This window comes from Lathamus discolor, chromosome Z (genome assembly GCF_037157495.1).
Source record: "Lathamus discolor isolate bLatDis1 chromosome Z, bLatDis1.hap1, whole genome shotgun sequence".
Taxonomy (NCBI): Eukaryota; Metazoa; Chordata; class Aves; order Psittaciformes; family Psittacidae; genus Lathamus; species Lathamus discolor.
Window position 1 is genome coordinate 74,203,901 of NC_088909.1, and position 12,712 is coordinate 74,216,612.

At 43.4% G+C, this 12,712-nt stretch overlaps 1 protein-coding gene across 3 annotated transcripts in view; it reads left to right on the forward strand.

The window, feature by feature from the left end:
* Nucleotides 1-275: 275 nt before the first annotated feature.
* The window catches only part of PCSK5 (proprotein convertase subtilisin/kexin type 5), a 257,979-nt gene continuing 245,542 nt past the window's right edge, over nt 276-12,712 (forward strand). For all 3 annotated transcript variants that reach the window (XM_065663504.1, XM_065663505.1, XM_065663506.1), the window contains exon 1: nt 276-989. In XM_065663504.1, coding sequence (XP_065519576.1) covers nt 792-989 — 198 coding nt within the window. In that variant the 5' untranslated portion in view covers nt 276-791. The remainder of the gene's footprint in view (nt 990-12,712) is intronic.

Consider the following 12,712-nt stretch of genomic DNA (forward strand, 5'->3'; position numbering starts at 1 on the left):
GGCACGAGGCCTTGCCGCAGGCCTCGCACCTTGACGTGGCCTCAGCGGCCCTGCCGGCGGGCTCCCAGTGTGGCAGGGCGACGGGCAGCTCTCGGGGCGACGGCACCAGGGGCTGGCGGTAGGCGCAGGCCCGGGAGCGCGGGGGGCGGCAGAACGCGGAGCCAGCTCGCCTGCCATTTCCCCTGGCCCTCGGCGCTGTCGGGCGGGAGCGAGGGCGGGCGGAGGAGGCGGAGAAGGAGGAGGAGAAGGGAGGGGAAAAGGAGGTGGCCGAGCCGGAGTGAACTGAGCCGCTCAGCTGCCAACACTCACACATCGCCTGCTGCCGCAGCCGCGCTGCTGCCGGACCCCGGGCGAGAGGGAAGGCGAGGGAAAGCCAGGCGCGGGAGAGGAGGCAGAAGACCGCTAGCAGGGGAAGGAAGTCAGAGAGGAGGGGGGCGCAGAGAGAGGGAGAAGGAGCCCTCCTCCCCGCGGAGAGACGACTTCCCATGTAGCTGGGGACAGAGGGAGAAGCTGGCGCTCAGAAACTGTGAGAGAAGCTTTCCAAGCAAGTTACTTAATCCCCGCAGAGCGGCGGGAGGAGGGGACAGCAGCAATCACCGATTATAACCATTATTCCCAACCCCTCATCATTTAACGCCCGGGCGGTTCAATGCACTACTCCAAGCTCTTCCTAGTTTCCTCCTCGGGGTAACTTCGGAGGACGCGCCGCCGGTGCCGCCCGGAGGTGAGCAGAAGAGCCTCGGAAGAAGGAAGGAGAAGTTTTGTGGGGGTTGCGTGCGGAGGAGGAGAAGATGGGCTGGAAGCGCCGCTGCTGCTGGGGAGGCGGAGGCGGCGGGGACCTTCTCTGCCGGCTCACCCTGGTGCTGGGGTTCCTGCTGCCCGCCTGCAGGACGCGCCTGTACACCAACCACTGGGCTGTGCGGATAGCTGGGGGGCTCCCGGAGGCCAACAGGATAGCTAGCAAATACGGATACGTCAATATAGGACAGGTAACCCTCCTTACAACTACTTCCGAGCGGGCGCCAGCGGCGGGGCCGATGGGCGGGCGGGCAGGGTCCGCTGCCGCGGGGGCACGGGCAAGGGAAGGGCAGTTTCGCGGCCGCCGCGCGACCCCGGACCCGCCGCGGGCCCCGGGCGCTGTCCCGGCCTCCGTCGGCGGAGGTGATGCGCGGGGGCAGGTACACCGGGGCGCGACGGAGGAGTCGCGGCCGCGGCGCCCCCGGCGCCACCAGGTGCGGGGCTGGGAGCGCGCCGCGGAGCCGCCCGCGGGCCAGGGTGAGGGCGCGGTGGGGCCCCGCTGGGTCTTCGCCCGCCGCGATGCTGCCCCCGCCGAGGCTGAACTTTGCTCTGCGGCCGAGCACTGTCCTGCCCCCTTTGCGAAGAAAAGAACGCCGGTGCAAGAGGAACTCGCCCTGCAGCGAGCCACCGTCTCCCCGGCGGCCAGGACGTGGCAGCTGCGGCCGCCCGCCCGCAGCGGGGGGCGGCCCGACCCCCCTTCTGGCGGGACGTGCGCGGGGAATTGGTGACAGGGGCGGCCCCGCTGCCTCGGGGTGGCCCCGGCGCCTCTGTGCGGCGGCCGGAGGCGCGGGTTGCCCCGGGGAGGGATCCGTACCGCCCGCCGCCGCGGCCCGAGCAGCCGTCCCGTGGACGCTCGCTTTCCGCCGGGTGTGCTGGGTACGTGGGGGGAAGAAGTCAGCTTCGGGATACCAGCACTCCCGGTTGAGCTTCTCGGGCCCGCGGTTGCCGGCCCGTTGGGCAGCACGTGGGCTCTGCGGAGCCCGCAGATGTTTCTCTTGAAAACACCTGGACTGGCTGGATCGAGAAATTACCCCGTGAGAAAATTCTTGGATCCAGCTAGGTCCGGGAACTGCAAGTGAGGAAACACCTGGTCTTTCCTGGATCCCATCAGTCTGAAAAATGCCCTCCCCACTACAGGGAGGCACAGTTGCCGCTTGAAATGTCCTAAGATCACTTTTTCTGACAGAGTTTCTGCCAAGTGTCCTAAGATTTCCTGGCAGTTATCCTCAAAATATGACTTGCATATGTAGGATTTATCGAGTTGAACGTGTAAAAAATAAACAGTTCCTTTGCATGCTTGGCTGCGAACATCCAAGCACAGCCTTTCTAGACGGTAGTTTATGCTATATGAATTGAAGGTTTAGAAATGAGCATTTACAGGTACAGCAGGCTTCATCATATATGAGATTCACAAAAACGCAGCTGCGTTTACACAACAGGCCTTTTACATCAACTGGATCAAAGTCAGACCTGATTATTATTTGTGTTGTAAAATGAGTTCCCCATCATTGACTTAAAAGTTTGAAGTATGCATCTCTACTGTTCCCAATCATCATGAGCCTGAATAAAGCAGCTGTGCAGTTTATTAAGATAAATAATTTGCATGAGAAAAGCTGAAAAATGGCACTGAAGTAGCACAAAACATAGTATGTAAAGATGCAGTTACTTACAAGAACTGAGTACCAACTTCTCTCTTAGAGCACTTGGGCAGGTCAGCACTGTTACTCCCAGTTGGAGGCACAAAAGTTCAGGAGGAACCTTTCATGTTGAAATTGAAACCCCACCTTGAACCTGCCATTTAGAAATCCAGATATAAAATCTTTCTTTTTTTGTTTATGAATGCCTTTTCCCAAGGTGTTTGTATTGCTGTCTGGGCCTTTATAGTGCCAAAATAAACAACAGTCCATTGGAGGATGTGCTGCATCCCTTTTGGTCAGGCCAGCTGGGCAAGCCTGGTTTTTCATACGTTGCACATCCAAACCTCATGTCGAATTACAGAAAATGGAGCAAGGCACGGTTGCTTCTTCCATGTCACTGGAAGTGCTGTGTATACACCTATAAGATATTAATAAGAGATACATTGTTGATCAGGTATATAGATGGGAATGAGACAAAATAGAGACGATAAATAATGAAAAAATGGAAAATACATTACTGAGTATACAGATAAAATGAGTATATGTGAAGGGAGCCAATACTGTTACTTAGTTGTGCAGATATGGAAGGTTAAAGTAGAAGACGAATGTGAGAATGTTAAATGATGGGTGTATGAGAAAGAAAACTTTCAATAGTGATATAAACTAGACCGGTGGGTGATTCCTTATCTTCTGGTTGTAGCCAGCCTTTAAGAACAAGAAGCAGGCAGTGGGTATATGTGAAGAAATTCTTCAGAACTTGCTGTATGTGTTTTGGATTAGACTAACTTGATGCTATATGTCATTGTACCATGCCAGCATAGACCTCAGCACTCTACTGTTACATGCCCTAAGACGTGTTGTGCATTCGTACAAGGTCTGATGCAGAGCTTCCTTTCATGGGTATCTTTTTACAATGGCCAGTGTTAAGTTTCTGATCATTTCTTGCAAAATTATCTCCAAGTAGTATTTGTGTTGATAGCACGTTTGCTAGTATGTTCGTGGTCCAGTGTCTGTCCTTTTATTCCCAGCTAGTGCTTATTCATCTTTTATCAGACTGATGTGGATGCTAGGTAGAATTCAGAGTTCATAAAATAATCCAAATGGCTGTGGTCTGACCATATTTAGTTTAACATGTAAATATATAGTTCAAAGCTTGTGTAAAATAATTCTATAACCGTATTTCTTGAAAATACAAGCAAATATGCACTGTTTTCTGTAAAGCTTACTGTTCGCTCTTTGTAGACTATATCAATTGATGAAAATGGATACAGGGAATAAGGCATTAAGTTTTAGAGAAAGGAACTCGGGAAGGCTCTGGACTGATGAATTAGATTTGCCTGTAATGGGCTTTTTTGCATAGATCTGGAAAAGCTGGAAGATACTTGAAGCAGAACAGGAAGTGCAAAAGAATATGAGGCAACAATCTACTGTTTATTACTGAGAGGCAATCATAAGCAATTAAAAAAATCTCTATTTGGTATAAGATGTTGAAAGACATCCTTTTAGATAACTACACTGTAAAAACACTGAAAGAGATAACTAGTGAGCAGAATTTTCTGTTAGAGGCAAGACTTCACATGCTTAATATCTCTATTTTGTAGCAGCTATGGCCAGACAGTTAAACTTTGGTTTTGCAGATAATATGTCTTCTAGGTAAGCTAAAATATTATAATTAAATAAGTATTATAATATTATATAATATTATAAAATATTATAATTAAATAAGTGTCAGTAAGAGCTAAGATGTTTACTTCTGCTTGAAGAAGGTAATTACGAATCTCATAAAAATACACATCCCCAAATCACCTGAAGTAGATTTAAAAAATCCCTAGTGTAATGCGTTAAGCATATTTTTTTTTATTTTTTTTAAATTAAATTCCTAAGCTCACCTTTAAGGAGAAAGTGCAAAAAACTAAATACAAATCCCACTAGCTTGTCCAAAGAATCAACTCAGTACCTACGACCAGGACAAATAGTGGAATTAAATTATTCAAGGTAAGAGGTAGTAAAACTATGTGTAAAAATGAAACTCAAGTAGGTGGATTTGCAAAGTTGCAAACCAGGGTATTCTGACAACAGCTACTTGTACGATTAGAGCTGAAGGGAATAGTGGATAACAGGGTTTCTGAAGATCTTACCATCCACCCTGTTAATTTTGCATGAGTCGAGATGCAAGGTGCCATGGAAGAGAGAGAGTTTAGGGTAGGTTAGGAGTAAGATAGGTAAGAGTAGGCAATATTCAGATTGTGTTTGTGGAAAAATGTCTTTGAAAGGTAAGTTCAGTTGATCAGTGGCGACAAGACTGTAGACCCAGAAGGGCAGTGAATCATAAACACTGGGCAACATCGTTTTTCCCAGTTTTTGTTACTTGATGTGTTCGTGGTAACAGATGAAGTTTAGTTTTCCCTCTTTTTTGGTGCTTCTGAGATTTGGAGAGTATACAGCTGAGTCTTGGAATTCCTTTTAAGTCCATTTTCATTGCCATAGTGCTGTAAGGAAAGCTATAAAGCCTATCTGAATGACTGGACGAGTCTGGCAGAGATGTTAAAGGAGACCTTGAGAACACCTGCTGGTGAGCAGTAGAGAACTGCAGCTTACAGCTTCTGGTAAGCTATTACTCTCAAGTTTCTGTGGTCTCCATCTCTTGTTACAGAAATCTGAAGCTTTAGCTTCTCTTATTGAAAAGAGGAATTTTCCATTAATTTTTAGGGGGCACAACACAACAGAGAAAGAATCCTCTTTTACTCTGTGTTTTTCCAGGCTACGTATTCTGGTTCTTGTTTCCTGCAAATTGATCCAATGTACTGCTCATTTATCCTGTGTTTCCTTACCATTACCAATGTGAAGTTGACAGTAGACATAGAAGCTTGCTATTCTAAGACACTTGAATTCTTGCAGTATCTAATGAGACTGGCAGTAATTTTTTTACTCTATGGTTCGGAAGAGCAAGGAACAAGAATGTAGACCTATGATTGTATCAAGTGCTACTTACATTCTGACAGCAAACTTTTTTCCCCACAGGATTGAATGAAGGTTATGTATCGCAAAAACAGGCAGTAGATCGCCTTGTTGATTGACACAAGTGGGCATGGTAGCCATTGGAAAGTCAGTGATTTTGCTTGCTGTAGTTAGTGCCGTCAGTTCGGAGCTTCTGATTTGAGCTCGCGCTGAAATTAACAAGCCTTCATTTAAAGCATATTAAAGGCCTGTCCCATAACTTTAGGCTTGAGTACTTGGTTAATGGTAGTGTAATTTCTATGGCATAACCACATCTATATTAAGGACAATGGAGCAAACACAGTGAAACGTAGTATAAGCTACAAGACAATTGGCCCAAGGTCTCCTGTTTTGATTGGGCTTCAGAATAGTACAAACGTGTAATAGGAGGACTTAGATGTGTAGAACTGACTTTTTTTCTTTCCAGCCCCCCCATATATTGCAGCCATTTCTGGTCTACCCTTAAAGTGCAATTAATAGCTTCTGTAGCAAGCAAATTCTTGTCTGAAAAAAAAAAAAAAAAAAGCACTCCTATGCTTTTTGCTTGGGACTTTTAAGAAAGTGGTCTGGACTAGCAAGCCCTCTGGGCCTATGATAAAGTAGTGTAATGCAGAACAGCCAAGGAGCTGTTCAAAGTTACATGCTGGATGGAGCAGTTTGGGGTATAACACATCCCCCAGCAGCTCCTGGCTGATGTATTTTAGACTTCTATCTTGTAGTGCACTACACAGACCTTTCTCTTGGGGATAAAATACCTATCACTGATGTTGGGTAATTTTTTTTCACTGTTGGAAGCTACTGAAGGCTAAACATAAAAGTCTCTGAAGCATTTTGTACAGTTGGCATGAATATTCAACTGTGTTGATAGTGTGGAGATTCCCTAGTATACAGTGAAAGAAGGAAGCCCTCTTTTGATATAGCCATGAAAATTAAGGCGTACAGATACATCATCCTGATTCCCATGAATTTCCTCAGTTCTTGTAAACACAGCTTCTCACTGGATATAGATTTATGGTTTGGTGCTAAAATATTCTCAGAGAACTAGAGAAAGGAGCACCAGCTTACAGAGTTAATGACTTGAGAAGCATCTGAGAAGCTGGGAATCCTGCTCTGGGCTCCAGTGATAAAGGCTTTTGTCCCCTTGGATTTATCAGTGTATGCTTTTTCCCTGCAATTCTTTGTTTATATAGGTAAAAGAGGAGGAGCTCCAGTAACTGACTGGACATATGAGTCCATTTTAATTTGAAATGTGCGGCTTCAAAATGAGGAGGGTTTTTTATGTCTGTGCTCTTCTAGAAAGTGATGCCTCATCAGTTTCAGGTTGCTGTCATCAGATGCCAGGAGTTTCTTATTCAGGCGAGGGACTTTCCTTGAAGGTGCAAGAGAGCAGGAGGAGCAAACAGCTGATACCCCAAAGGTGATGGAAGAGATAAAGGTATCTTATCTGTGGCTTCAACAATCGAGAGAAATGCAGCATGAGTTAGTATAGGAATAAACTTTAGATCTTTCTATTCTTTTTTCTTTCTTAATACTAGGCGGGGTTTGAGGATCATGGAAACGTACAATTGTTTCTGTTGGAAGGGACCTTCAGAGGTCATCTAGTCCAGCCCCCCTGCAATGAGCAGAGATGTCTTCAACTAGATCAGGTTGCCCAGAACCACATCCAGCCTGGTCTCACATGTCTTCAGGGATGGCACATCAACACTTTCCTAGCTCACAGCCTTTGTCTCCTGACTGTATTCTTCCAGTAATTTTTCTGATCTCCTCAAGGCTAGTGGCCTACTCCCCACCCTTGGAAAATGATAGGCTACGCTTTACCTGAGATTTTCTTCCTGCAAGAAATACGCAATCTTTGCCAAAAGACACCTAAGTGTGATAAGTTTGAGGTGTGGCCCAGGAGTTACTGTTAGATATACAGATGTGGTTTTTTAGGTAACGTAAATGTTTGTGTGATTTGACAAAAGGTGTTTTGGTTTTGGAGTTTTTTGGGGTTTTTTTTCTTGCCTGTTTGGGGTTTTTTATTTATTTGTTTTCAGTTGTGGGTTTATAGATTTAAAGCCAGCAATCACACAAAGAGGTAATAAATACTGCCTCATTTCAAACCTGAGTCCCAGAGATGGCAGGGAGAAGATGTTATGTAACAAGATCAATGGATCAGAAAGAATGGGAAGAATGCCTGTTTCCCATTTTCCAGATCTGTTCCTGATGGGAAGTGAAAGGAAATTTTGCAAAATAAGTTGTTGAAATTGGAAGACTAGAAAAAAGTTTAGTTAAGAGAAAAGGGAGCTTATTTTAAGATAAAGAGCCTAACGCTAGGTTGTTGTCTTCCGAAAACGAGAGTTTGCTACCGTGATCTCCAGCACCTTACATGGATGACTCAAAAAAGCAGGGTGATAGGTTTTTTGTCTGTGAAATTCAGCTACCCCAGAATAAGAATGTAGATAGCTAATAGATGAGACATGCCCTTCAAGCGCCTGTGTGGTCACAGTACTCGAACAGAATATACTTTTACTAAAATTTAATATCTGGGATAAACTTAATGAAGCCCTGAGTATTAAACTTGCAATTACCAGGAGTATGGCATTAAAAGAATCAAAACTAGCTTTAGTCAAAGCAGTATGCACATGCAGATGTAGTCGGGTTGCACAGATACACCAAGGAAAATTGAATTTTCTCTTATTCATGGCAGAAAAGCATACATTTAGGGACTGGTGGAGAATAACCACCAAACAGAAAGATCTTTGAAAAATGTAAGTACTGAAATAACATTCTTGCAAATGGTTGCATGCCACAAAAACCAGAAAACCATCATGTAGTGAAGAATACAAAGGGTATGCCATGGTTAATTACTTCATCCTTAGCAGTAGTTCTCTTGACTGTGTGATTAAAAACGAGAGGGAGGAGAGAGAGAAAGCAGAGTTTGCTACTACTAAATGTGAGCTTTCACTGGGAGTTGGACGAAGAAAAGGATGTGCCAAATGGGTTCTGGTGATAGAGGCAGTCTAATGGTCTTCGTATGTTACAAAATGAGGGAAGATGAGAATCTTGTTTAACAGCAATACTAGTCAAGCTACAAATTATGTGATGATTTTTTATTTGAAGCCTTTAGGCAAGCATACACTAAATTATACTTCTAAGAATAACAATTAGTTGCAAGCCCAATTTAGAAATGACAATATCTGTGGGAACTGCTCCTCTCAAACAAAATACATAGAGAAGTTGACAGACCAGATTAAAATGGAAGAACCAGAAATCTGAAAACACATAGAGTTAAATCAGTAGTACATGATACCTCTGGTATGACATAACCTCTGGCTGACAGTGGCTGACGACTGTAGGAATGAAGGGCAAGGGGTTACATCTCTACAGATAAATCTGTTCATCGCAATGCCCTTGAGGAGGATCAGCTGTGCCTGCATGTTTCCTGGCAGATACTTAACCAGTTTTCAAAGGTCTTCAGTAAGGAAGCTCTGTGGTGCCATGGTTGATCCTAGTGGCTCATCATCCTCTTTGCCTTTGTGAAGTCTAAGCTGTATCTGTCTTCCTTCAGTTAGGATGTGGTTTTTGTTTCTCTATGAACATGAAGAATAGAGGCATCAGAAAAGGTGTCTTCCTGCTGCCCACTTCTTTTTTCATCCTAGCCCAGTCCTTTCTCTTGTTTTACATAGGTCAGGCTTTCACTAATAGGTCTTGCTATTTGAGTCTGGTCTTTCTGAGTGATCCACTTCTTCTTCAGCAAGGCGCGCTTGCAGTGTTACAGCTGAGTACAACATAAGGATTCCTTCAGTTGTCTTCAGGACAGTACTCATATTTATGTAGCCCATTATGATGTTTTGTCTGTCCTGTATCTGTATGACATTGTTGACTTAGTTCAGCTTGTGATCTGTGGTTCACGAATAGATTCTGCCAAATCTGTAGCCCGCTGTTCTTCAGGGTGAATTTATCTGGTAGATTATTGTAATTACTTTGTACATGCTTTTTGCGGAATCTTGCCTGTTTTTCCAGACCTTGTTTTACAGTTTCAGTTTCTTTTGAATTCTGTTTCTGCCTCCCAACATGCTTGGAGATCCCCTTTTCTTCTTCATGTATGTTATGTTTAATAGGTAACTTTCCTATGCCAATATTCAAGTATTGACCAAAAGAGTTGGCAATGTTACGTAGTTTTGACCTACTGTTCCATAGTTTAATTTTGTGCCTTACTTCAGGAACTTGAAGAGGACTGTTAATCAAGTAGTACTTGAAGATAGGTACAGTTTTTAATTTGCAAAGTATCAGCTCAAAATGAATGCAGAAATTTCGAGGATATTAGGTTGGTCTGGATCATCAGTGATTGCTATTATATACCTAAAGTTGTTCATAAGAGTTCTTTTTTTACTCCAGTTTTACACAAGTCTAAAAATAGCCAGTTTTAAAAGTGGTTTTATTACTTGTTCTCAGTCTGGAAAGGTTGGGTTTGTTTTGGGTTTTTTTCCACTTACTTCCAATTTACAGATTTAGTTTAGTCATGGCCAGTATATATCTGTTCTTGTGCTTAAGTGGCTTGTCTGCTTCTCCAGCATGTTTGCAGGGGGAGCCAGCCTTCACTTTTGCTTCTGTATCTTCTGGTCTCCTATTAGAAGATAGGCTTACAATTCCCATGGTCATCTCAGTTGCTGTGTTTCGATTGACATCTGTTTGCCTTGCTTATATACAACCTCCCAGCAGCTTTGTACAGTGCAATAAATAATTCTCTAGACTTGTCAGACATTTCCAGTATTGTATTTGCATGTTTTGCATCTGTGTTCTTTAGTTCTGTGATTGACCAGTATATCTTTCTCTTCCTTTCCAAATGATAAATTGTAAAATCACAAAGTGAGGAGATATGTATGTCAGCTATGGATATGAATAAATCATATTGTCCCTAGTGAAGAGCTATGGTGCTCTTTGTCACCTGCCAGACGCAAGGGTAAATACGATCAAACAAAATCCTGCTTGCCAGACATACATAGCTTAAGACAGTAAGTGATTATTTGGCAACATGCTGGACCCAGTTTGACTGATCTCTGCAGAATGAAAAACTCTTGGAATGGAACATTGGCAAGTCCAGGAGAGTATCGGAGCTACACGATGAAATCCTGCCAGAACAGCTTGTTGTAGAAATTCTTGTGGATCATGTGACGGTATATGATGGAGATGAGACTGTAAAAGGCAGATTAGCCAGGCATGATCATGGATTATATAGTTTAAATAAATAAGGAAAGAAAAAGATTCTCAGTACAGACTTCTCCATATAGAAGGAAACTGCTCCCAGGGAAGCAGCACGCTTCCAAATGTGGGATAGACATCACAAAGGGTCATGGTTTTTATCTTTTTTGTGATGTTTCTGTGCCAGCAGGGAATAGACGTTATTTATGTTTGTTTTTTTAGGGCCAAACTGGAGTTATAGAGATGGTACAAATCACAGTTAAAACCTTTGCTTCATTCTCTTATTAATTCATGTTCAAACTGGAATAAAACAACTGGGTTTTGCGCAAGAGTGCTTAGTGGGCAGTGAAGGTGTAGCAGCTGTGTGGCTGAAATTCAAGTCTAGAATTCGAGAATGTTCTCTTTTTTAAAAATATTTAGCTTGATCAGTGGTAGCGTATCATCTCCCCTCTGAATAAATCTAGAGAACATTTTTTTCTTTTATTGAGCTTTTCTTTGCAGAGCGTATTAACACAGTAACCTCCTGTCTTGAAAATAAACACAAAGTAAAATGCATGCTGTGTCACACCTCTAAGGCCGGTAGTATGACATTTAGGGCATAGAGAATTAGTTTCTGTAACATTTTTGCTCACGTGAATAGCCTTTATTCAAAATGACCCATAAGGATGCAAAGGCCATTCTGGGTCATCTAGCCTGCCTGCCTGCTTGTATGGCAGTGGTGTTAAGTTACTGTCTGTGGGAGAGAATGAACAAAACAAGCATCTGATGCTTCTCCCTAGCACTTCCTTTAGCTCTTTTCAGCTCAGGAGACTGCTTGAACTGGATATGGCTTCTGCATACTTAGAAATCCTTGGTTTTTTTTGTCCAGACACTTGTCCAGCCTTTTATGTAAAAGTAAACTTCCAGCATCCAAATATTCTTTGCCAAGGATTTTAAAAGCTTGCCACTTAACTGCATGAAGAACCACCTCTCTTCTGCTTCTTACTTACTGGTTGCTTTTAATGGCTGCTGAGAGAGATGGTGAAAATTGATTCCCGCTCACTGTTATGCCATAGATGATTATTTAGATTTCTGGTATTTTCCTCTAAATTGTATCATATCTAGACTGAAGAGTCTTAACTTAGCTATTCCTCATTCAGAGGGTGTACCATATATTTGTCCATTCTTCTTCTCAATTTGGAAACTTTTCCAGCTCTGTTATGTCTTCTTTGAATAGAAAGGAATCAAACTGCACACAGTACTTAAACTGTGGCAAAACTTTGGATTATTCTTACAGTGCCATATTCTCTGCTTTATTATCAATACTTCTGTTGATTATGTCTACTATGCCATTTGCTGTTGGGACTTCTACTGATCGAGTTTCCATGGATTAGTCTGCTATAGCCCCAAGATCATCACTCATCAGTGGTACTGGGCAGCCAAAACAGTTCATTTTAGTGTGAGGTTGTGTTTGCCGATCAGTTTATCCACATTTGTGTACATGTGATTTCATTTGACATTTTATTGTCATCACTGAATTCTGCAGCTTCCTTCTGCAGCTCACATAGGCAGTGGCAGTCTTTACACCAGTGATTGATAACAATAGCTGACATCTGTACTTCATTGCTCACTTCATTTTCCATGTAAATTTTTTGTGTGAAATAATGTAGGACCCAGAAGAGGTTCTACCATGGACCCCAGCAAAAATCCATGGATGGCAGGGACCTCTGCCCGTTGTGAGAACCTAGTTGCGTTTTAATAAATAACTAACTAATTGGTCCTAATCTTTGTTTTCAGTCTTTTAATTGATTACTTGCTTCTGCAAAGACCTTACAGAATCATTGAATCAACTAGGTTGGAAAAGATGTTTAAGATCATCAAATCCAACCATTACCCCAGCACTGCCAAGACCACCACTAAACCATGTCACTGAGGACCTCATTTACACAGTTTTTGAGCACTTCCAGGTACAGTGATTCCACCACTTCCCAGGGCAGCCTGTTCCAACTCTTTGTGTGAAGAAATTTTTCCTAATATCCAATCTAAACCTCCCCTGTCGCAGCCTGAGGCCAGGTTCAGTTCCGTCTGTGCCTTCGCCTTTCTAACTTTCTCTCTGG